Source organism: Sebastes umbrosus, chromosome 5, assembly GCF_015220745.1.
Source record: "Sebastes umbrosus isolate fSebUmb1 chromosome 5, fSebUmb1.pri, whole genome shotgun sequence".
Taxonomy (NCBI): Eukaryota; Metazoa; Chordata; class Actinopteri; order Perciformes; family Sebastidae; genus Sebastes; species Sebastes umbrosus.
Genome location: NC_051273.1, coordinates 6420025 through 6443933, shown reverse-complemented (window position 1 = coordinate 6443933; position 23909 = coordinate 6420025). Strand labels below are relative to the sequence as shown.

The 23909-nt window shown below is 40.1% G+C and overlaps 1 protein-coding gene across 2 annotated transcripts in view; it reads left to right on the top strand.

Moving 5' to 3' along the window:
* The first annotated feature begins 2171 nt into the window (after positions 1-2171).
* The window catches only part of ano8b (anoctamin 8b), a 48182-nt gene continuing 26444 nt past the window's right edge, over positions 2172-23909 (top strand). The window contains exon 1 of one of the 2 annotated variants that reach the window (XM_037769979.1): positions 2172-2582. In XM_037769979.1, coding sequence (XP_037625907.1) covers positions 2420-2582 — 163 coding nt within the window. In that variant the 5' untranslated portion in view covers positions 2172-2419. The remainder of the gene's footprint in view (positions 2583-23909) is intronic. The other variant, XM_037769978.1, reaches the window with a different exon arrangement.

Below are 23909 nucleotides of genomic sequence, written 5' to 3'. Positions count from 1 at the left end.
CGGAGGAAAACAACCAATCAGAGCCGAGCTGAGCAGCTTGTCGTCTATGGCGAACTCTGACCAAACGGTCAAACTAGGCAGCGCTGATCAAATATGAATCAATATTCTGTTACTGTAATGCCTATTTCTCACCTCAAATGTTTTCAGAAACATCTTGTAGTGTACTGTTTAGCTGTAAAATGAGAAAGTTTGTGACCCGGCAGCTATGTTGAGATCAGTTGAGGAAATACCAAGCACCGCCCACCAGCCAGAGCACAGCCAATAGGAACGCTCTCTCTCTGAAATGACCTGTGATTGGTCAAAGTCTCCCATCACCGGCTAGATTTTTTAAAGCCTGAAAACAGAGCCATGAGGAGGTGCACAAGTTTAGTTTTCTTTCAGAACACTTGAATTACAATATGCTGAAAGGTTATTATGGAATTATTGCCAAATGATGCCAAAAATGTTCTACCCATACTGCAGGTTTAACAGCATTGTGGTGATCATATAAGTAACGTTATGAATAGGCCTTTGTCTGGGTTTTGCCTTAATGAAGCCAAGCGGACTCTATTTCTGGCTGCTGACAGAGGTCACTGCAGGGCCATAAATATAAATTTCTCCTGGAGGACAGCGAGACTGCACAGACATGCATAATATGAATACAATCACTCTTATGTTCTTAAAATATTTCTGTAAGATTTTAAAGTCTTAAAGTGGGCTGTGCATGAAGTGAGTATGTAATAATAGCTAGGCAACATTTTTTTTTTTAAGACAAAAATTAAGATTTTTTTTCTTTCATAAATGAATGTATTTATTATAATACGAATAAACAATTGGTCCCTGATATTGTTGGCTTCTTCAAAGGTCTTTTTATTAATTGTCAATAATCAATAGAACAGTCACTATACATGGAAAGTTAATTTTTGTTTTTCTGAACAACATTCACCCGTGACACAACACATCAATCAATCATACCTGACAACAACATACACACAGACAGTCAGACACAGCTGGCCACAAGGGACCTAACTGATTCTCAACCATGGATACATAAAATTCAAATTGTAGAGAATACAACACAGGGAGAGTATCCACAAATAAGTCATGAAATAATAATAAGAAGAGAAAAAAAAAATACATATTTAAAATATATATACATACCTACATACACACACACATACACACATACATACACATACACACATACATACACATACACATATATACACATATATACGTACACACATACACTTACACACATACATACACACACATACACATATATACACATATATACACGTACACACATATACACACACACACATACATACACATGCATACACACACACACACATATACACATATATACATACACACATATACACGTACACACATACATACATACACACACACATACACATATATACACATATATACACGTACACACATATACACATTCACACATACATACACATACATACACACACACATATATACACAGATAAACACGTACACACATATACACATACACACATACATACACTTACACATACATACACACACACATACACATATATACACATACATACAGTACACATACACATACACATACACATACACATATACATATACATACATGCATACATACACACATACATATATATAAAAATAGAAGAAAAAAAATAAAAAAATAATAATGATAATAATGAATAAATAGATAAAATAAAATTTAAAAAAAGGAAAAAGAAGATACTACTACTGGCTACTCAGAGATTACTGTAGTGGGTTTCTCAAAAAAAATGACAAGGCAACATTTAACCTGACTTTAAATATTTGAATTTGTCATGAAGGAATTCCTTTTACAATTACAACCTGGGACAATATAATCATGCAGCTACTATACTATGTTGTAAGGTGCGTTTGTTTGGTGTGTGTCATCCAGTCTTAAAGTCTTAAAGTGGGCTGTGCATGAAGTGAGTATGTAATAATAGCTATAGGCAACATTTAACCTGACTTTGTATTTGAATTTCTCATTAAGGAATTCCTTTTACAATTACAACCTGGGACAATATAATCATGCAGCTACTATACTATGCTGTAAGGTGTGTTTGTTTGGTGTGTGTCATCCATCCAGCCCCCCTCCCCCCGCCCTCCCTCTCTTTGTCCCTCCTCTCTAGTCGCTCTCCATCTCCATCCAGCCTCGCATCATCCTGCTCCAGAGCAACACCACCACCACGATGATGATGATGATGATCCTCCGCCGCACCGACACCGACAACCTTCACTTCACTTTCACACTCATTTAACCCTTCACTCGGATCCCCCTCAGCGCTATACACCCATGCTCTGCCCTCCTCCTCCTGAGATGCGACACCATTGTACAATTTCCCGGAGAATATCTTCCTCTTCCGTCGCTCCTCGCTGATAGAGAGAGAGAGCCATGCCGGACACGGGCGCTGCTGCTGCAGCCGCCTCTGGTGCGTCCACTGGCGGCGGCGAAGGCTCCGAGAGCTCCCGGCACCGACACCGAGCGCAGCAGGGAGACGCGGAGAGGCCGGAGCCGGGTGCTGCTGCCCCGGCACAAAGCTCCTCCGGGGTGCTGGGTGAGTCCAGTCTTTCGCTTTAGGACGATGCGGTTTAGAGGAGGAAGAGAGAGGACAGGTGGACGTGATGTTGATGCACCATCATACACCTCGAGGCACCGTTTCTTTTGTCTCCATGAGGGGCGTCCCAAAAGTACCACTTAGATTAGACTGCAGGCCTGTAAATAATGGCTTGCATTGCATGCTTCTATAGCAGATGCTTTTTAAAATTAGCCTTTGATATTATATCCTCTCTTCATGAAAATGGCTACATGTGTGCACATCCTGGTTGTCTGCTTTTGACCTTATTCTCTCTCAGCCTATTTCACCAGTATATGGGTAGCCTAGGCTACTTGTAGTAATTGCTGCTTTACTTTTCTATCCTCTGCATCCTTATAGGCTGTAGTAGATGTTGTTATTTATAGGGTTTCCATTCTGTTCTGTATATGAGATCTGCCAGGTAACCAAATGTTTATTAACTTCATGATGTCATCCAGGGATTTCTAAACTAGTGTAGTCATGACAAGCCTATTTCACCAGTATATGGGTAGCCTATAGGCTACTACTATACTTGTTCTCCTCTGCATCCTTATAGGCTGTTTGTATTTCTATGATTGGCTGCTGGATGTTTTTTATTTATGGGGTTTCCATTCAGTTCTGTATTATGAGATCTGCCAGGTAACCAAATGTTTATGAACTTCATGATGTCATCCAGGGATTTCTAAACTAGTGTAGAAAATAATAATGATATTATATCCTCTATTCAGGAAAAATTACTACATTTGGGCACATCCTGGTTGTCTGGTTTTGACCTTATTCTCTCTCAGCCTATTTCACCAGTATATGGGTAGCCTAGGCTACTTGTAGTTATTGCTGCTATACTTTTTCTCCTCTGCATCCTTATAGGCTGTTTGTAGGCTATGATTGGCTGCTAGATGTTTTTATTTATGGGGTTTCCATTCAGTTCTGTATTATGAGATCTGCCAGGTAACCAAATGTTTATTAACTTCATGATGTCATCCAGGGATTTCTAAACTAGTGTAGCCTGACTAGACCACTACAGACTGTCTATTTCCACATTGTTCCCTCAGAGTCAGTTGTCATGCTATTGGATGGGGCAGGTGCATGTTTTGTCTTTTTAATGAGGGTTAAGCCATAAAGGCTGCCCTTCTCACAATAATATTGCCATAATTTGGTACCGTTGTAGGTGTGGTGTGGTTTTGTACCCTAATGCTGTCCCTTTATTATTCTTTAGAGAGTCCTAAAATTATAGTAGGCCATTATCTAGCTTTAAGTATAACAAACATGCTATATAAACGTGCTTTCTGTTTACACTCCCATGACACTGGTAGTGGATCAGAATAAGCCAAATCATAGTTGCGAGAATTGTGAGGCTATTTTTAGGAACAGAAGGCAATATTAGCCCGGGTAGAGAGCCTCAGCTGCCGAGCCAGGCTTGTTTTCCTGTGTGCGGGCTGCAGAGGCTGCCTCAGTGCTCCCTGGCTGCGAGCACTGCTGCAGAGTGATGCAGTGGAGCAGCGGGCTGTCAGCCGATGAGCGCTCCTTTCCACACTTGGTCGAGGTAACCTGAGCTGCTGACTGGAAGGGCAGCCTGGAGGTGCCTGAATGGGTTACACGAGGGTCAGCAAAGTGAAGATTTGTTCAATTTTTACAGTTACCTCATCAGCTAGAAGCAGTACTGGGGGTAAAGAGGAGGACTGGGAGTCTAAACATGTAAGGGTAGTGAGGCAGATAGCAAACATCTACTGAGTTTACTGGTAATAAACCCTTAATAAATGGGGGTCAGTGGTCTAAAATGTGTGGCTGAGTATCAAAGCTGTAATGTATATGTAGCATCAAGTATCCAAAACTACTGTGATGTACTGAAAGCTGGCATCGAATGCCTGGTCAGATTCGTAATCTTGTGTCCTTATTCTTTGATCAGATAGTTCCTGATTTGAAATCAGAAGTTTGCCAATTGTGTTTAGGCAATGGTCTGCACGTGTTTAGACATTTTAAAACACATGAAAACTTTGTCCTATTTTGTTAAAGGAAGAAAAACATGTTTATATTTCTTAAAGTAGGGTATCAATAAGGTATTGTTGTTTGGTTATCAGTACCGAAAATGTTGGTATTATCATTGCAGAATTTCTAGGGCTCTAAATTCTTACTCGACTAACACTCATACGATTTTGTCGACTAATCGATTAGTTGATTTAATCGACAGATCTATAAAACTCAGTTTCTCCACAAAGAATCACACAAAGCGCCACTTTAAATCTTGTGTTTACCAGAGATGTGCTCACACGTTTCTAGGAAATAAGTCATTCAGCATGAAAAAAACGACTAATAGATTAAAGAAATCTTAGTCAACTAAGACCAAAACAACCGATTAATCGACTAAGAGGGGGCAATCCTGAGAATTTAAAATGGTACTCAGCCTTACATGCATGATTCTTCTTTGGTTTCTTTGACATGATTAGGTTTGAGAGACTGTTTTTAACTCATCACTAAAGTTGGGGAATATTATGTCCACAAGAGAGGGAATGAATTTCTTGTGAAAAGTCAAGGCACGGCTGCTTTGTTAAAGTACCTTAAAACAGTTAAAAAGCCTCTATTATACATTAATACAAACAAGACTAATGCACTTTGACTGCAGGGTCAAACAATCTCACACACAATCAAGTGAATAATATATGAACGTTAACGCTTCAGTCACTCATGAGAATTGTCACAGCCACATGCTGCTCCCTCATTACACCTGTAATCATTCAATGAACACTGTGTCACAGATAACAGTAATGAATACCAATAGGTTTTCTTGAAAGAGTTCTCAACCCCCATCAAAAAACATAACTTGTATAAAACAAGAAAAGGAACATAAAAAAAGAAGAAGAAAACAAATCTTGTAGCCACCATAGTGTTTGTGGGGAATCCATTTCCTTTTATTGTGGACAATATTTTCCTTCCCATGCAGCATCAGGACCACCTGCTTTGTGTTAAATTGCTGTCAAATCCAAGTAGCGCCTCCTGCCTGTTTTTGTTCTTTTTTAGAGAATATTACGTCTGACAGTGAAAGCATAAACGACAGCCTTAGGAAAGGTAAAATGTCAAAACTTATACTGATGACCACACGCATCCCAGACATTAAAAGAACTACATCACAGGTTGTATCAGAAATTTAATGAGGAGTGAAACCTACTAACCCCTCTTGCCTGTATATTCCCTAACATGGGTCATGAGGCAGAAGGATTGGGTTTGGGGACTTCAGTGGGATTACCGTGATATCACATAACCGCCCTCACACGTGCCAGTGTCAGTCAGCTCGCGCAGCGGCAAGTCAGGGTGATTTCTCCAGTTGAGATTTTGGTTGCAGCCTGTGAGGATTTTCCTCACTGGAGGCTTGGGATGCTCGATTGTCTCCATGCCTCCGCCACATTTTCCTAATCCCTCCACAGTAGACTGGAATGACTTTGATCCTCTCAGCCATCTTCCTTTGTAGCCCCGACACTCACAAGCCGGCGTTTCAAAGATTAATTAAGCGCCCATCAGTAGAAAACGCAACGTAAAAGTCGCACCAATTAGTTTGCGTTCCCTCTGAGGCCAGTGTTGATAAGATTCTGTGTTATGGAAATCAGGTCATGTAATTTGTGGTTGCCCAATCAGCCATCGCAGTGGTTTAGGATGTAGGACATTTGTTAGGATCTATGGTGAGATTCATTCTCACTTTGGAAAAAGACGTGATAATGATGGGTTGCAGCCGGATATTTTGAATCTCTGAATACATCATTGAAAAGCTGTGCGATTTTAACCCCTCGATTTTACCAACCGATTCGACTGTTATCAGGCCATTAAATGAGCACCAGGGGCCTACTAAGCATACTACTAACACAAACTAAAAGGCTTCTTCAGGTTTAGGCAACAAAACTACAACTTCTTTAGGTTTAGGCAAAAAAACTGTGAAGTTTAGGGAAAAACACAGTTTTTTGGGTTAAAGTAACTACGAACACAAAGACAACTAAACATTATTGGTTTCACACAGGATGTGAAATCCGGTCTCCTGTGTTTTGTGTCCCATCGTCCCCGACCTCCAACTCATATGGCGTTTCACACTGTCTATACTACAGTGCCTGACTTCCGCTTCTGCTCCTGTCATAATTACTAAGGTTGCTAGAGGTCGTTGTTATATTCTTTTATACCTTCATTCGGTGATCTATGACGTGAATCTATGGGGTTTACAGCAACTGATAACGCCTATTTAATAGCCTGACAACAGTCTTATTGTACTTTAAATGACATTTTTACTTTTATTCTGTAATTTATCTTTAGGTTTTAATTCGTAATAAGTCTTTTGTTGTGGGCTGCTGAAACTTGGGGCATAATGAGATAATTGGGAGATGACAACCGAGTAGTTTCTCTCATCAGGACAGTGTCCAAAATACTTTGGTAATTAATGTACTGTAGCCAGATGCATGAGGATCCTTCACAACAGCTGTGACACTAGCTCTTAATTGCCCATTTCAAAATATATGGAAATTCACATTTTTGTCTCATTATTACAGGACAGTCTGCATCATGAACTAATTTGATTTCTTAGCTAGGCTACAACTGCTACACTATATAAAATAGTTTTCAAATATATAAAAGTGTGCAGGTTTAGCGAATAAAGTCAATCTAGTTCGAAACCCTTTTTTCACCCTTGTTCTGACCTGATGGTGAAGGTCTTTTCTGAAGCAGTGGTGAGATATGAAGGGTCCATTTTCATCTAAACTTGTTTAACTCCATCCTTGATGCTTGGCATTAATATGTGCACTTTACAGTCTGCAAAATGCATGAGAAAGATGTATTAAGCAGGGATCTGCACTCATCTATAGACTCTTGGCCGGGGCTCTGCTCTCTCACTCTCGCTGCCTCTTAAGCGAGTAGAATACCTCAGCTTCGCTTCAGACAGATTTAGTCAGGTTCAGTGTCACACAGGTTGCTTTAAATACAGCAGTGTTGAGAGGCAAAAGCATCTCACTGAACTTCCCAAAAGAAGAGCTCTTTTTTGCCCAGCAGCAGACAGGCTGAGCCATTGGTTTTGTGCCCTCCCACAGCTTCATTAGTGAAGGAGCTGATGGATGTAATGCAGTATGATATAATGACAGCAGTGTGTTGTGCCTAATGACTCCGAACTTAATGCCTCTCTCTGCATCTCTTTGCCCATCTCACTCTTACTCATTGCATGCTCCAGAGAGATATATTTCCTGTTCTCTTTCTCCTTTCCCCCTCTAGAATAAGCTCTGAGCTGCACATTAGCTGCATTAGCGAGTGAGGAAAATCGCCTCTACGTGGGGTGACCTTGCTGCTAGTAATGTTGGAGCTTTATTAGCCTTACCTGATCGGTCAAACACACAACTGACAGATTACTTTGGTGAACCAGCTGTTGATGGGGGAACACATTTTACGAGAGAATTAAGCGGACCATCAGGCAACTATAAACCTGTCTGGCTCCTTACTGTGATAACACGTCGTGTTTATTATGAGCAGCTTGCCTTATGATTAAGATCATTACAGTGAAGTAGATGCTGGTCACATGAAGGTAAACACTGCAGTTAGTGCTTCATTATGTTCATTTTAATAGAGGTTAGTAGTTTGTGTGGCTGCCTGGTACTTGTTTCGTGGTGTATTTGGCTCTATCTTCTCAAGCAAACTACCCAAGCTCATCTTTCTGCTACAATAAAAACACGATTCATCACCTCATGTTCCTGTGACGATTAGGGATGCATACTGACCTTATTAAAGCTAGGCTGGGTAATGGATTTTAGAAACATTTTTTTGTTTTATTTGTTGAAATTCTCTTTACATACCGAAAGCAATGAATAAATCAAATGCTCTGACCAAAAATAAAAGAAAAAAATCTGGTATCTCTGGCTGTCACAGGACTGTAATAAACCTGAATGAAATGATTGGACGGCCTACCTGCCTGTCTACCTGCCTATCTACCTGTCTGTCTACCTGCCTGTTTACCTGTCTGTTTACCTGCCTGTCTACCTGCCTGTCTACCTGCCTGTTTACCTGTCTGTTTATCTGCCTGTCTACCTGCCTGTCTACCTGCCTGTCTACCTCCCTGTTTACCTGCCTGTTTACCTGCCTGTCTACCTGCCTGTCTACCTGCCTGTCTACCTGCCTGTCTACCTCCCTGTTTACCTGCCTGTTTACCTGCCTGTCTACCTGTGTGCACTCTGCTGGTGCACTCATTGCGTGTCACCGGAGTCTTCCACAAGCTGCTAGCTTGACAGCTGTGAGTACTAACAATTGCCACGTTCTTCGTTTACATTCGTAATGATAATTTTTGGACTTTTTCTCTAGATTTAGGGACTTTTGGAGCTAGTGCTGCTAGCTGCTTTCATTGGAAAATAGTTGGCAACACTGGGCTGGGTTTTTCAGTTGGATAATTTTAAAAAATCTAGCGTACTCTTTCTAGTTTCTCAACATTACCAAACCCAGCTTTAAGCACATCATGAATCAGCCATGATCTGACTGATCCACATTAAATACAGTTTCTTCATCAATGTCAAAATTCAGTGTTTCCGCTATCAGTTACAGTCATTCAGTCGTGGTGGGCAGTGACTCTGTTTTTAGTGTCACAAGGATCCCTTCCTTCATGTTACCTTACATATAAATGAGTACAATGAGTTTCACGCTGTGTGACAGTAGAGTATCTCTGTGGGTACCTGAGTCGAGGCATCGGAATCAAAATCAGGAGAAAACAATTTTTTTTTTTCCGCAGAAAGGCCTTCTTGAAAAGCCAGGTGACCTTGGTTGGTATTTATTTTTTTCACTGAGGAGGGTCTGTTTGTTGCACAAGGTTGATAATTATTATTATTTGCAAGATTTGTGCCCATGTTGGTGGACAGAAAAAGTACAATTTTGGAGGTGATTGATCTGTTTCAGAGTTGCCATCATGTGTTTAAACAGTGGAGTGTTTCTTGCATCTATTAATTCTTAAACAAACCGAGAGCAGCACGCTCTGTTGAATTTACATCCGTGACAGAACGGTGTGGCCGCACCCTTCGACCAACAACTCAATGTGCCTTTTTGTTACCTGACTCTTGTTGGCTTGGTTTTCCAAATGAAGAGATAATCCCATACACGCACCACATGCAAAATCAGACACGATCAGGTTACAGCATCCCCCTGTGGGTAACTGCTGTGTAGATACCTACATCCAGGGCCATTAGATGCGGATATGTTTTAGGAAGTTGTTATAAACCATCTGTCTTGCCAGTGGTGATTCACTTGCCCTAGATTCTCAAGTTTTTAAATGGCTTAATCATATCACCCGTAATGCATCTTTGCTTCTAGCCAACCAACTTCTAAATCCCCATTCATGCTCTCTGGAAATTTACACTTTTCCATTTATAGCCGTGAAGATTATCAAACTGTAAGCAGGAAATGATAATGCACGCTCCGGAGCTTAATGCACTCCAAGCACAGAGAGAGAGAGAGAGAGGAGAGAGTGCTGCTGGTGTTGTCTTTCTGCTACCTTGTGTGGAAGCAGTGACATGGCGCAGAGACCTTATCGGTGAGTTTAGGCTCCGTTCTCTGGGATCAAAGCAGAGTCAATAACCATCCTCCTCCTGTGTGTAACTGATATTGCATTCCTCAAGGAAGTAGTGCAATCGGTCACCCTGTCCTTTATCCTCTATACTGACTAGGCCTGGATTTGATTTTTTTTTTTTTGGTAGTTGCTAGGCAAAGCCAGGAGAAATACAATGACCATGGTGAAGAATGCTGTTTTTAGCCTCAGTGGTGGGGAATTGCTCCACATTAGCCACTCTGCAGCCTCTAGAGAATGCTAAAGGGCTATGAAAGTGTAACGTATAACACATGGGGGAGAAGAGCTCTTCCCCCTGCAGCTAAAAACTAGACATATTACCCATGTCAGTGTTAGCACAGAGCCAGTCAATGAGAAGCAAGGGAATCGTAAAACAGTCGTTCTTGTTTCCCTCTTAACTCCCTCCTGTTGGTTGTTTTATTTAGCCGCTATATTTTTGTTCTGTAGAGAGGTGCTAATATTCACCTTTTCCCTGCGTGGCTCTGTATGTTTATCTTGTTTGGTAATGGTGTAGGGCAGGAAGGGAGCTTGTTTAGCGCATATGAGGAACAGAATCAGTGCTCATCAGCCTCTACCGTTTATCTCCGACTGAAGTGTTCAGAGAGAGTAAGTTCTTCGCTGCTCTGTAATGGGGGAACAACACTTTTTGCTTGTATATTAGCATAGAGCCCACAGCTGTAGATGACAGATAAGAGCTTGGCAGATGGTTCTCCCCTGAGATTTCACCTCAATATTTTCCCTTTTCTGTCCTTCCCTTTTAATCAGTTTTCCTTTGTTGATGGAGAAGATAAGAGAATCACTTCTCATACAATGTTCATTTTTATGCTTGCCAGAAGCAACATCTGCCACCAGTGCACCGCAATGTTTTTATAAGCCCTTGGACTTCCTGTAATGCCAGTGCCATTAACCTTCAAAAAATGGCCCCAGAGCCAAGGACCAAGCATCGAATAGTTTGAGCTATTACATCAGGTAACAATATCAAATAAAACCTACTGGATATAAAATGTTTATCCTTCTGGCCACCTTACAAATGTAAGTCCAATATTCACTCTTTTTTAACTCTGTTTTTGGTCTCTATTCCCACCACCTGGTTTTGCTGCTGAGCAGGTAGAGTATGGTGAGTTTTTAGAGCTATTTCACCTGCGGCCGAAAACACCACTATGAGAGCAGTAAGAGTGAACCAAAACCATAAAAGTTACGTCCGACAGCTTAAAAAATTTGCTGAAACTCGATGTGAAGCCGAGCAGAGCTGCAGATTCAGGTGATAAGTTTCTGTAGGTTCATCACTACCCTTTCACTTTTTCAAATAGTTTTCACATTGTCATTTGATTGTTATCATGAAAATATTGATTATAGCCACTTTAAAGTACAAATTAAACATTTTTTATTACGTTGAAACTACTTTAATAATTGAAATAAGTGAGGTTGCTTAATGAGAGCAAAATAGTCAAATTCCTGGTATGTGTGCTCATACCTGGCCAATAAAGCTGCTTCTGATTGTGATTTAAGGAGCCTGTTAGACCTGATTAGCCTTTAAATTCCAGATTTTCTTTTACATTACCCTGAGGTAGCTTTCAGGTTGGACAAATAATGAATTATCTAACAGTATCACATAAAGATCCTGTATCAGCTTGTTCCAGCTCTTCATTGAAGCCACTTGAATGTAGTATTTAAACCCAAAAATCCATGTTTTTATAACTGCTCCTTTCCATCAAGAGGAAATATTCTTGATGTCTTGTGCATCATTTGATACACCGTTTCCCATAATTCAGCCTGACATCTTTGGGAGCTTTGGGATTGCCACTAGAATTTAATAAATAAAGTTCTGTTGGTTCAAACAAAGCTTCACTGCTCAAAATGAGTTTGTACTGACTGGTCCACTGAAGGTCTAAGAGAGTTTGGAGAGTGTGATTATTACTGAGGTAGTTTTCACTCCTCTCCTTTTGTTTAGTTTTGTTTTGCATCTTTTGTTCCTCGTCTGAAAGGTCCAGTCCAATTCTGGCCCCTGCCTTTAATAAGAATTTGAATGTGGTTAAAATCTTTTCACAACCAAGGGGGGACATGCTGTTCCAGCTCATATGTTTGCACATTGTCAATGTTGACTGATGAAAGACTTCAACAGTAAAGTACAGGCTTTCATTGAGCTTCCTTCTCATATACTTCCTCTGCCTTCATTCCTCTATTTCCTCTTTTCATCGTGTCTTTTTGTTTACTGTTCACACCATCACGTATAAAAGAACATGTACATTATGTGCCATCTGCAGCGACATGCCTGTTTTATTGGCTACACACCATCATATGGTCAGAGAATCATGATTCTGGTGCACTGTGTTCTGCTTGCTGCAGCTTTTACTCCTGTCATTTCCCTTGAAAAAAGTGCCACGAGAAGGCTGCGATTGTGCGGTATTTCTGATGACGCCTGAAGAAATTGGCTGTCAAGGAAAATAAACAGCATTAATTTGCCACTGCTGTAACATCCATATTTGGATTTTGAGAGTGAAATATCTCCAATTTGTCCTCTTTCCTCCTGATCAGTGTTTATTGAAGCCTACGAGTCAACAGCCTGTTGTTTGTGTGAAGGTCTTTGAGTATAACCGTCTCCATTCACATAGAAGAGAAATTAATTTGCCTCTTTTTAAACTGAGGAGGCATCACAACTTAAAGGTGCAGTGTGTAGGATTTGGCGGCATATAGCTGTGAGGTTGCAGATTGCAGCCAACTGAAACTTCTCCCGTGTGCCAAGCGTGTAGGAGAACTACGGTGGCTGATGTGAACATTCTAAGGTAACAAAAACACAACAATTCCTATTTTTCATGTGATTATACTAGGGCTGTCAAAGTTAACGCGATAACACGTTAAACCGGCAGTAGGCAGAATATTTTTGGCATCATTGGGCAAAAATTTTATAGTATCCTTTCAGCATGTTGTAATTCAAGTGTTCTGAGAGAAAACTAGACTTCTGCTCCTCCTCACGGCTCTGTTTTCAGGCTTTAGAAAATGTAGTTTGTGACGGAAGACTTTGGCCAATCACAGGTCATTTCAGAGAGAGAGCGTTCGTATTGGCTGTGCTCCGGCTGGTGGGCGGTCAAATCAGCACACTGACAGCTGTTGTTGTTTGTTGGGTTTGAGTTTGCCATGTTATGATTTGAGCATATTTTTTATGCTAAATGCAGTACTTAGGAGGGTTTTTGGACAATATTTGTTATTGTTAATTTCCAATAATAAATATATACATACATTTGCATAAAGCAAGCATATTTGCCCACTCCCATATTGAGAAGAGTATTAAATACTTTGCAAATCTCCCTTCAAGGTACATTTTGAACAGATAAAAAATCTGCGATTAATTAAACTATGAACAATCATGAGATTAATCGTGATTAAATATTTATATATATCGATTGACAGCCCTAGATTATACACTACACACAAGAAAAAATATTTATTTACATTATATTCGATTTCTGACAATGGATCTCCCAAAATGCTTCACAGCATTCCTTTAATGATGCAGGGACTTTGAAAAACTGCAAAATCAGTTGCTCCAGTAGAATTTGCTCAATCCTGCACTAGTTTCAGACGAACCAGTCATTATACATTTTAATAAAACCACCATGTTACACTTCCTACAGTATGCAGCTCCTTCTACAGTACTACTTGTTACATTCCCCTGTAGGAGCTCCAGAGCTAAATAAGTCAGAATGAAATGCTGCATAGATCTTCCTCATGCTCCTTTTTGAAAGGCACGAGAAATCAAAGCGTTCTAAGTCATTAAACATGTCTCCCTCTGCTTGTCATTGAGTGGGAAGGGAAATGGGAGGAATGGTGTAGTAATGTACAGTAATCACTGGTTCTTCTGGGTATTGATCGGACTCTGAGCGTCCCTCCCATCTTTCCTGTCCAGGAATAGAATATCGTACCATCATACAGAGCAGTTAATCCACAGCCATCAGATTGATTGACTGACTCACTCCTACATTATCTTTTCTCTAAATTAACTCTTTTATTATCATCTCTTCTTCTATTGCCATAGCGCCCAGCATAGTCTCTGACGTGAATAGAAATACCCAGTTTGCCTGGCGCTTATTGGAACATCTCACTACACTAGAGTCACTGAGTATCTAATGATTATAATTATGAATGACCTCCTGAGACACAAACTGAATACCCTCAATTTTGATGAAAGCAATCTTATTTCTACATTTCTTCCCATAATTCAATTAACCTTCACAAAATAATTGTGACTACAACTTTCCCAGAAAAAAGGTTGCTAGGTTTGAGTCTGGCACAGTCAGTCAGATGTACAGTAACAGGTCTACATTAGACACTAATGCGTTGTGTTAAAGCTCCTTAAAAATGCATGAGTCTGTTTTCTCTGAACGCCTGAGTTGTTAGGTCCTCCATATGACCCTCGGTGTGCTCTGAATAGGATAAATGTTTGTGTTTTAGTGATTAATTATGCATTGCCGGCATTGCTGGCCCCCCTCCTAAAACTTTCAAGTTAAAGAAATAGTAACATATTTTGGGAAAAATGTTGTGTCTTTGTTTTGTTGCCAAAAGTTAGATGAGATCGATTGATACCGCTCTGTAAAATGAAGATGGAATTGATAATATAGTTTAGCATACAGACTGGAAACAGGGGGAACAGTCAGCCTGGCTCTTTTGTGTGTGTGTGTGTGTGTGTGTGTGTGTGTGTGGTTGTTGTTGTTTTTTAACAGATTTAATAAATAACACATAACGGTAGAGCTGCAACAATGAATCTATTAGTTGTTAACTATTAAATCAATCGGCAACTATTTTGATAATCCGTAATCGGTTTGAGTATTTTTTTTAAGAAAAAAACTCAAAATTCTCAGATTCCAGCTTCTTAAATGTGAGTATTTTCTGGTTTCTTTACTCCTCTATGACAGTAAACTGAATATCTTTGAGTTGTGGACAAAACAAGACATTTGAGGACGTCATCTTGGGCTTTGCGAAACACTGATTGACATTTTTCACCATTTTCTGACATTTTATAGACCTAACAACTAATCGATTAATCAAAAAATAATCTACAGCTTAGGTTACATAATTGATAACGCTCTCATGTCTGTGTTCAAAATGAAGCTGCAGGCGGTTAGGTTAGCATAAAGACTGGGAACAGGGGTAACAGCTAGCTTGGCTCTGTCGGAAGGTAACAAAGCCGCTTACAACACCTCTAAAGCTAACTTATTAACCTGTCAAATAAGGCTGCACATAACGATTATTTTCATTGTTGATTTATGTTTTATTCAATGTATTTGGCCATGCTGTATCCAAATATCCAACCTGGAATCTTCCAAAAATGCCATGGTGCTACATTGATCCTTAACCTGCTTCACACAACACAGAAATGACCACTAACATGTGTTTGCATTGTTGCTGTGTGTAATCTGTGTCCCTTTGCTGTGTGTTAATCAGAAAACCCTTCCTCTCCACTTTGGCAGTTGTCCACTACTCAACAAGGAGGTCTGTTTGCTCCACAAAGGCTGCTATTCACTCCACTATATTCATCATCACCCCTTGCTTATTCATACTGTAATTCGTAATTCCCCCCCTTGACAATGCTCAATTCAGCCAGTTAGATAACCAGTCTGTGGTTGTGTGAAGGAGTAGTCTGCATCGACCGGGGATGAAAGGGATTCAACACTGGCTTCCGTTCATGATTGTTACCTGTCTGAATAGTAGTCTGCACCATTTTCCTCATTTAACCGTAGCTTTATAACAGATATGACAGCTCAATCTCTCTTTTGTGCTGATGTAGCTCACCCAAATTAACCAGCTAACCCAGAATGATCCTATCAGCCGAGAGAGACAGTGGGAAATGAAGGAGGCAGATTAAGTGAGGAGCAGAGACAAAAAAAGAGAAAGAAGATGGGATGGGGGAAAAGTGATACTTCCACTATTCTGCTGTGTGAGCACTGGCGTTTTTCTTCCTACATGGTCTTGCCTTGTCCTTCGCTTGGCCAGCAGCCATGGGCTGCTCCAGTATCACATGTAATCATTGTTATTTTGAGGCCCAGGACGAGTCCCTATTATCCTCCCTGCCCCTGTTAATGAGGAAACCAGAACTCTGACATCCACCAGCTCCGATATCTTCCTCCCATTTGTCACAAAAGTGGAACAAACACCTCCTATCTCCCTCCTGAAGAAAGACAGTCCTAATCTCAGTTACATCATATACAGGTTGTTTTATCTCAGAACAGGTCTCTCTAATGATGGTTTTTGCCACTCTAGCAGCGAGGCTCTGGGTCCACCACTTTGGTCCAGACTGAAATAATCTCAACAATGAATGGATCGCCATTCATGATCCCCAGAGGATGACGCCTACTGACTTTGGTGATCCCCTGACTTTTTGCCTTTTTGCCACTATGAGGATCATTTTTGATTTTTAGTGAAATGTCTCAACGACTATTATTTGGTACAGAAATTTGTGTTCCCCTCAGGATGAATTGGTGATCCCCTGACCATCATCATATTAAACTTTTCTCTTATACCTGCAAAAATATTGACTTTCCCATCAGCCTCAGCTCTTATTTGTGCCTCCGACTTGTCTTTCTGAGTCGGAGATATACAGAATGTCTAACAGCTACAATATCTTCTACTTGGTGACTAGAACTACAGAAGCGTTGACAAACCACTGGAAACATGGCTGCAAAGACACCATAGTAGTTATATCTAATTACATCTAATAGAATCATTCAGCTAATTTAAAAAGATAAATACTATCTGTTTTCTATTTGGTTTCACAAAACACTTCAAATATGTTACAAATATCAAAGCTCATTCATGATATTCATTTGGTATGACTACAAGGCTAGCAGTGGGGGTAACCTTATTGGAATAATAGACTGACTCCTGCAAGTTGGAGTAATGGTTTTTCCTGTTTTTACTGTTGTGCAAATATTGCATTAATGCAGCATTTGTGCTAATTAGTAAATGTTAGGATGCTAACATGCTAAACTAAGATAAACATAGTAAACATTATACCTGCTGCATCATCATGTTAGCATTGTCTTTGTGAGCATGTTAGCATGCTGATGTTGGCATTCAGCTCAAAGCACCGCTATCCGTAAATACAACCTCACAGACCTCTTAGGGCGCTTTCACAAGCCAACATTTAGTCTGTTTTAATCAAACTCTGGTGTGGTTCGTTTGAGCAGTTGTGAACGCAGTAATCGTACTCTGGTGCGGACCAAAACACTTGACAGTGGACAAATCGCTTGCGAGAGGTGGTCTAGGACTGTTTCTAAGCAAACCATAACGCAGGCTGCCTGTGTGGGCTTTTGTTGAGATGGACACAGGTAAACGACAGGTTAACATGAGTGGGAGAGGACTGAGCTGGACTACTGCAGAAGTCCAATGTTTGCTTGACATCCGGGCCAAAGAGAACACACAGAATATGCTAAATAAAGTCCATAAAAATAGTGATGTTTATGAAGTCATTCAAGATAAACCGGAGAAGGGATCTGTTTGCAGAGTAGATCAGTGCCTAGTTAAAGTGAAAAATACTTTGACAGCAATATTTAAAAGTCAGCGATTCCCTGCATAGAAGTGGCAGCTCTCGAGCCGAAAAAGATAAACTCGCTCCTTCGTACACGCCCTTCAGCAAATTACTTTTTTGTATTTGGTCTACTTTAATTTGTGCGCTGTGAAACTGAAGCAGACTAAATAGAAAACAAACCAAAAGTATCCGTTTCACTCTGATTCGGAGTAACCAAACGGAGTATGTCTTGTTAAAGTGCCCTAAGTCTGGTTTCTCTTCTTTTTTTTTACTGTTCTAAATTTAAAATGCAGTTAAGTTTCGTTTGGAACACTACAGTACACTGAATCTATCCCTTGTTTGCTGTAACTGGGATAAATGACATGCTAAGACTATGTCAGCAGTATTTATTAATGGCTTGAGAAAGAAGTTTGTTAATTAGCAGCAGACCTGATTGTAGGCTGATGAAACTTACAGGGAACCAATTTTGATTCAATACTTTTTCAAAAATGCACAACACAGCTGATATTGAGCCTAGCTGGCTGTCATTTGTCTTTGAGAGGAAACTTGCAGCATGATCGTCTTTATGTACCTTCAGTCCTTTCAATGTCAGTATTTACTGAGTGATGAGAGATGCTTCTTGGTAATGCAGCTAATGAACACTAAAAGGACACTGGAAGCTAAAAACACTGTTGTTTTAGAGCTTCCATCTGCACTTTGTTAACTCAGGTTTATTTGTATCACTATCCAGCATTGACCATTTTCTTTCCCTCTGCCTAGTTTGAAGGCATCATCCATATAGGAGCTCCATGTACACGATGATGACAAATACCTCTTGAGACAGAGTGAGAGGAAAGGCAGGAGAGCTGAGAGAGATAAAAAAAAAAAAGCATGGAGAGAAGGATGGACAGAGATTCTGCCCAGGGGGGCTAAGAGAGAGGATTTGGATGAGAGAAAGAGGCAGGGATGGTAGCAACAAAAAGATATAGAGAGGAGAGAGTGAGACTGAGAGGTCTATGGTGTGGAAGAGGGGAGCAGACCGATGTGAAAGAAAGCGAAAAGAGACATGTGGAGTGCTCTGCTGCGTCGGGAAAAGGGGGCTTTAATATCATCTAAAACACATCTGTGTGAGCAGCTGCCAGTGAGAAGGAGAGATGCAATGTGGAATTGAGAGTGTTTGTCGACTTGGTGCCAAAATGTATGCAGACTGTGTACCTTGCATTGGGAGGGTGCAGTGAGGTGGCCATTGCGACAAGCAAAAAAGCGAGTCAGTGTTGGAAGTTGGAGAAAGCAGGAGGGAGGGAGAAGTGTGAGAAGGAGAAAGGGACAGATAAGAGGAGAGGTGGGTTATGGCTTGCTTTTTTTTCTCTCAAGACATGTAGGCTGCAGTTGCAGAACAGCTTGAACGGTCTGATTTGGTATTTATTTCAGACATTTCAGCTGCATGATTCGATGACTCCGTATCGTCGTTGCACCTCTCTATATGTGCATATGCAGTGATGCAATGTTTTTGTGTCTGTTTGCACGTCTGTGTGTGTTTCACCGTCTGTATTGGCGTCTCTGTGTGTGTTTTGGGAGTTGGAAACAGGTTTGAATGGGCGCCGTCTGTCAATTGTGTTGGTCCAGTGTGACTGGGCGTGGACTCGTCTGTACAGGATGGCGACATACAGAGTCGGGGATGGAAATGATTCTAATTAAGGGAATATTCAGGTGTCTGAACCTGATTAAGCTCTCTGTCCCACTTGCTGATGTAATCGTTCTAATAGGGTCATTTGTTTCATTCACACACTCAGTAGATGTGACAATGGAAATGTTTTCTTCCTGTCTTATTTCATTTGCTATATTCCCTCCTTGTCTCTGCGGAGTTCTGCCAGTGTGTCTGCCTTTTATTACATTACGTCTGTGTGTTTGCGTCTGTCTATCTTCCTCTCTATTAGACTGGCTAAATAAGAGTCGAAATGACTCGCTGCTGAGAAGATATAAATCCTGCTCTAGTCTCCAGCCTCCTAGGAAACACACACACTGTTGCCAGTTAGAAAAGGTGTCTTTTTCTAGAGGTGCATTTGAAAGTAAAAATCCTCAGTATCACATCAGTGTGATAAATTTGCACCGCAGGCCTCAGAAAGTAAGAAAGGGGGAACATTTTGTCTCCTAAATGATGCCAGCTGTATGCATGCATTAAGGTGCCGCTGTTAACAGCTGGTCCACGACAGGCAGCAAAGGAAAAGTACGTTAGTATTTTTACGTGATGTGAACCCAAGTTGAAGTATAAATCAATTCCACATTTGCTGTTCTCTACCCACATACTGCTTTTTTGTTTCACTTTAATACTGTGTGTGTACAATAGACGTTCATCAGGTAAAGTGATAATAACCTGATTACACCTATAGGTGGAGGTGACTCAGCAAACATGTTGCTGTCTCATGATTGCATACTGGGTTAAAAAAACAAGGGAACTTTATGCCTGTTTAAATATACTGTAGACTATCTGATAACAGGGGTCCCTCCATGTATAATATTTCATAAAGAACTAGATGCATATAATACAGTTTAATATCTTAATGTTATTATTCTATTACTGCTAATACCATGTGTTGCTGTTGAAATTGTTTTACATCTACTGAAGCAACAACAGCAGCTTGTTTGGAATAAGGCACATCAAATACAGTATGAAGCTGCAGTAGGTGTCAATGAGTGGCCCCTATGCAAAACACTAAATCAATTACTGCTAATCACCAAAGCGTTTGCCGGAAAAAACAAGAATATTGCCGGTTAACTGAGACATTTTCTTTATATTAAGCACCACATTGCATAGGCTCCCTGTGTTGCCACAACAAAATGTGAATTTATAAACTTTAAATTAGATAATATTCTATTTTATACTGTTATACGGTAAATGCTTGGTCTGCAGATATAATATGTTTTAGGTCCTGTACGTTTGTAGTACAAACTGCAGTTGTGTTTTTCCTCATTTTACATGGACTTGCTATGAATGATCATTAAAGTCTTCTATATTTCTGCTGCCCTCTCTCAAAGCATCACTACATTATCTATATGAAGTTGTTTTTATGTATTTATATGATAGTTTTTATAAATAAATGCATCATCTACTTTGTTCTTTTATGAAATAGCAACATCAGTTAATATCACATGGAATGATCTGTTGATGGAAAAGCATTTATTTATTTATTTTGATATTCAAATTATTGCTCAAACACCTGATGCTTCGGACATAGATGCCTTCATATTCCCACAGTCAATGCCACGTACAGTTCACCATTTGATTTAAGTTGACATAAGGGGACAAAATATGTTTACTGAAATTATTTCATAAATAAACTTTGCCACTCAATGGCTCAGGAATCAAAATGGGTCTGAGTGTGTTTTCAGTAATATCAAGATTATCTACTCTAACTAAATACACTTACACGGTGACTCGATTAGCATTCCCAACTGTAATATGTATTCTTTCGACCAAAACGTTTGTTCCAGCTGCTTAAAGATTGACCCCAAAACTTTACCCCTGCTTGACTGAGTAACATCTTCAACGTTGACCTCCAGCCAAGCATAAAGACCAGAGAGTTATCAAACAAACTCACGAAGGCAGCGAAGACAGTGAATGCATCATCAAGTCTTTCCTCGCGTGTGTCTGTGACCTTCATTTTCGTGCTTTGCCTGAGTTTCATAACTGACTTACACACTATTAATCTGTCTCCTTATATCTCAGGCTCACACAAATACACATAGACAAATACCTGCACGCACCCTCACACACACATAAACACCCCACAGAAATGCTTCAGAGAGCAACTCAGATCACAGAAAGACACCCTGCTTGTTACGCCTGCCTGGCTGCTGTCTGATAAGCGTTAGCCCTGAAACACTGTGAAGGCCGTGAGTAATACAGGCTTCATCTGTATCACTGCTAGTCCCAGGCCAACCTGCTCAACGATGCCTGGGTTTCTATTACAGGGCCAAAAGGGGCTTTCAAACTCAGAAATGATCCTTTTTTGCCAACATAAACAACATGTGGGATCCCTTTTCCATATAATTGCTAGTATATTATTTCCAGATTACCCAATTGGGCTGTAATGAAAATATTCATAAAACTGGGGGCAATTTTTAAGGATTTTAAACTTCATACTCAACTTTAACTCTAACCATTTAAAAAACAGTCTGTTTTTCAGTGGAAAATTCGTCACACACTGCCTGCACACAATATCTGTGACACTCAGTCTGTTCATGAAAAACACTGATGAGGTACAACTGGGTAAAAGCCATCAATGCTAATTGATTATCCTTGTTAAATCAATCAGAGAGGGGGGGGGGATAATGAGAAGCAAATGAGTTTTAAAAAATAGGATTGTAAATAATGGGCTGTGACTCAAAATCATGACGCTGAGGTCCCTGATCGTTGAATAATATTTTAATATTGAAAATGGATCACATTTTGGTTCAGTCTTACCATTTTCTTCAGCATAATTTTCAGCTGCAGCAAAAAAATAGTCAGTAAACTTCCTGCTCAGAATCAACTGCAAAGTATATTTCCCTCAGGAGCTGGTGAAGACCAAAAACAGAGCTGAAAGTGTGAATATCAGACTTATATTAATCAGGTGGCCAGAAACACGACTCCAAATGAATGCTAATATTGCTCCCATAGACTGTATATAAGAAGTGGACATAGTCCCAGTTGGTTTGTGGACTGCCGTTTCGCTCCATATCTGCTGGATGTGTAAATAAGCAACTGCTTGCGAACACAATTGCCATATCATAATTAAAATGTGATAATATGTCAGTGTTGTTTGTTTCTGCTTCCGCCAAACGGCCCCAAAAAAACAGTTATTATAGATTTGAATAGAGACATTTTTCAAATATAGATCTCTAATAGAATAACAGAAGAAAACTTGTTAAATCTGAGCGTTATTGATTGCTGATGTTTTAGTTAATGCTGACCCTGACGACCCCTGTTGATCCTGCCGATAAACAGCCCTGTACTCTGCACAGCTGGCCGTGTTCTCAGGTGTGCTGCTTGGAGGGACCTACATGTACTTCACTGAAAATGACAACAACCTTTTCCATGGCAGCTGAGAGGTGGTTTGTTTGCGTAGTGCAAAGACACACTTTTACGCATGCAGACACAAACCTATCAGACTGGCCTATAGTCCGTGCAGTGAAGCCTTGATGGCCATGTATGAATCACTGTCCGTGTTCAACCAAGTCACAAACACAAATGCATGCAAACCATCTCAACACATGCTCAGTATTTGGGCTTACAAATTGAAGCATTGTTGAAGTGGAGAAACCAATCTGCTGGCTGTGCGTGTGTGTGTGTGTGTGTGTTGCCCTCAGCGATGAATACAGGACTCGATTAGAATTGCTGTCATGTCGCAGCACAGCCTGCAGCATTTCCTCTAAAGCACAGAGGAGCGGCCAGTCAGATTTCAGTATCTAGGAGTACCACTCGAGATTAAAAAGTCAAGAATACCTCGCTCTGTTTCCTGGTCGGCCCGTTGCGATGTTTGAAAATGTTCTTCAGAGGGGAAGAGCGGTGTGGAGCCAGATTAAGTTGTCACAACCTCTTTGTAAGTACTGAAGAGGGATCCTTTAAATAGTAATGCTACCTCTAAATCAAGGTCTGTTTGCAGTTACAAGTTTGTAATTCAAACATGTTTGGATTTATCTTGACAGGAAATATCATCTTCTGTTAAAATATGTTAGCTTGAATGTTGAGGAAAAAGTAGACGAGTCCTTAGATTTACTGGCTAAAGCTTTTATTTTTTTGGCATCCTCTCTGTGTCTCTGATGGCTCTAATTTCTTTTTTACTGTATTTTATTATGTATAACCTTTTAGGTGAGAACCATGGTGCTTTCAGAGAAGACATGGGGAACAGATTGACAAGATGAGGATATAGGACTGTTAAAATATGATTATAAAAGAGAATATTAAAAAGACATAAATACAGAAGGATACAATTATAAGTTACATAATCAAATGGAAATATCACTCAGCCACAATACAAGGCTAATAGATAAAAACTGAGTTAAAGCTAAAATATTAAATATTCATTAGGGCTGTCAAAGTTAACGTGATAATAAAGTGTTGACATGTCCACTTTATGATAATCACATGCAGTTTGGGGCAAGTCATAGTCAAGTCAGCACACTGACAGCTGTTGTTGGGCTTGAGTTTTCTATGTTATGATTTGAGCATTTTTTTTATGCTAAATGCAGTACCTGTGAGGGTTTC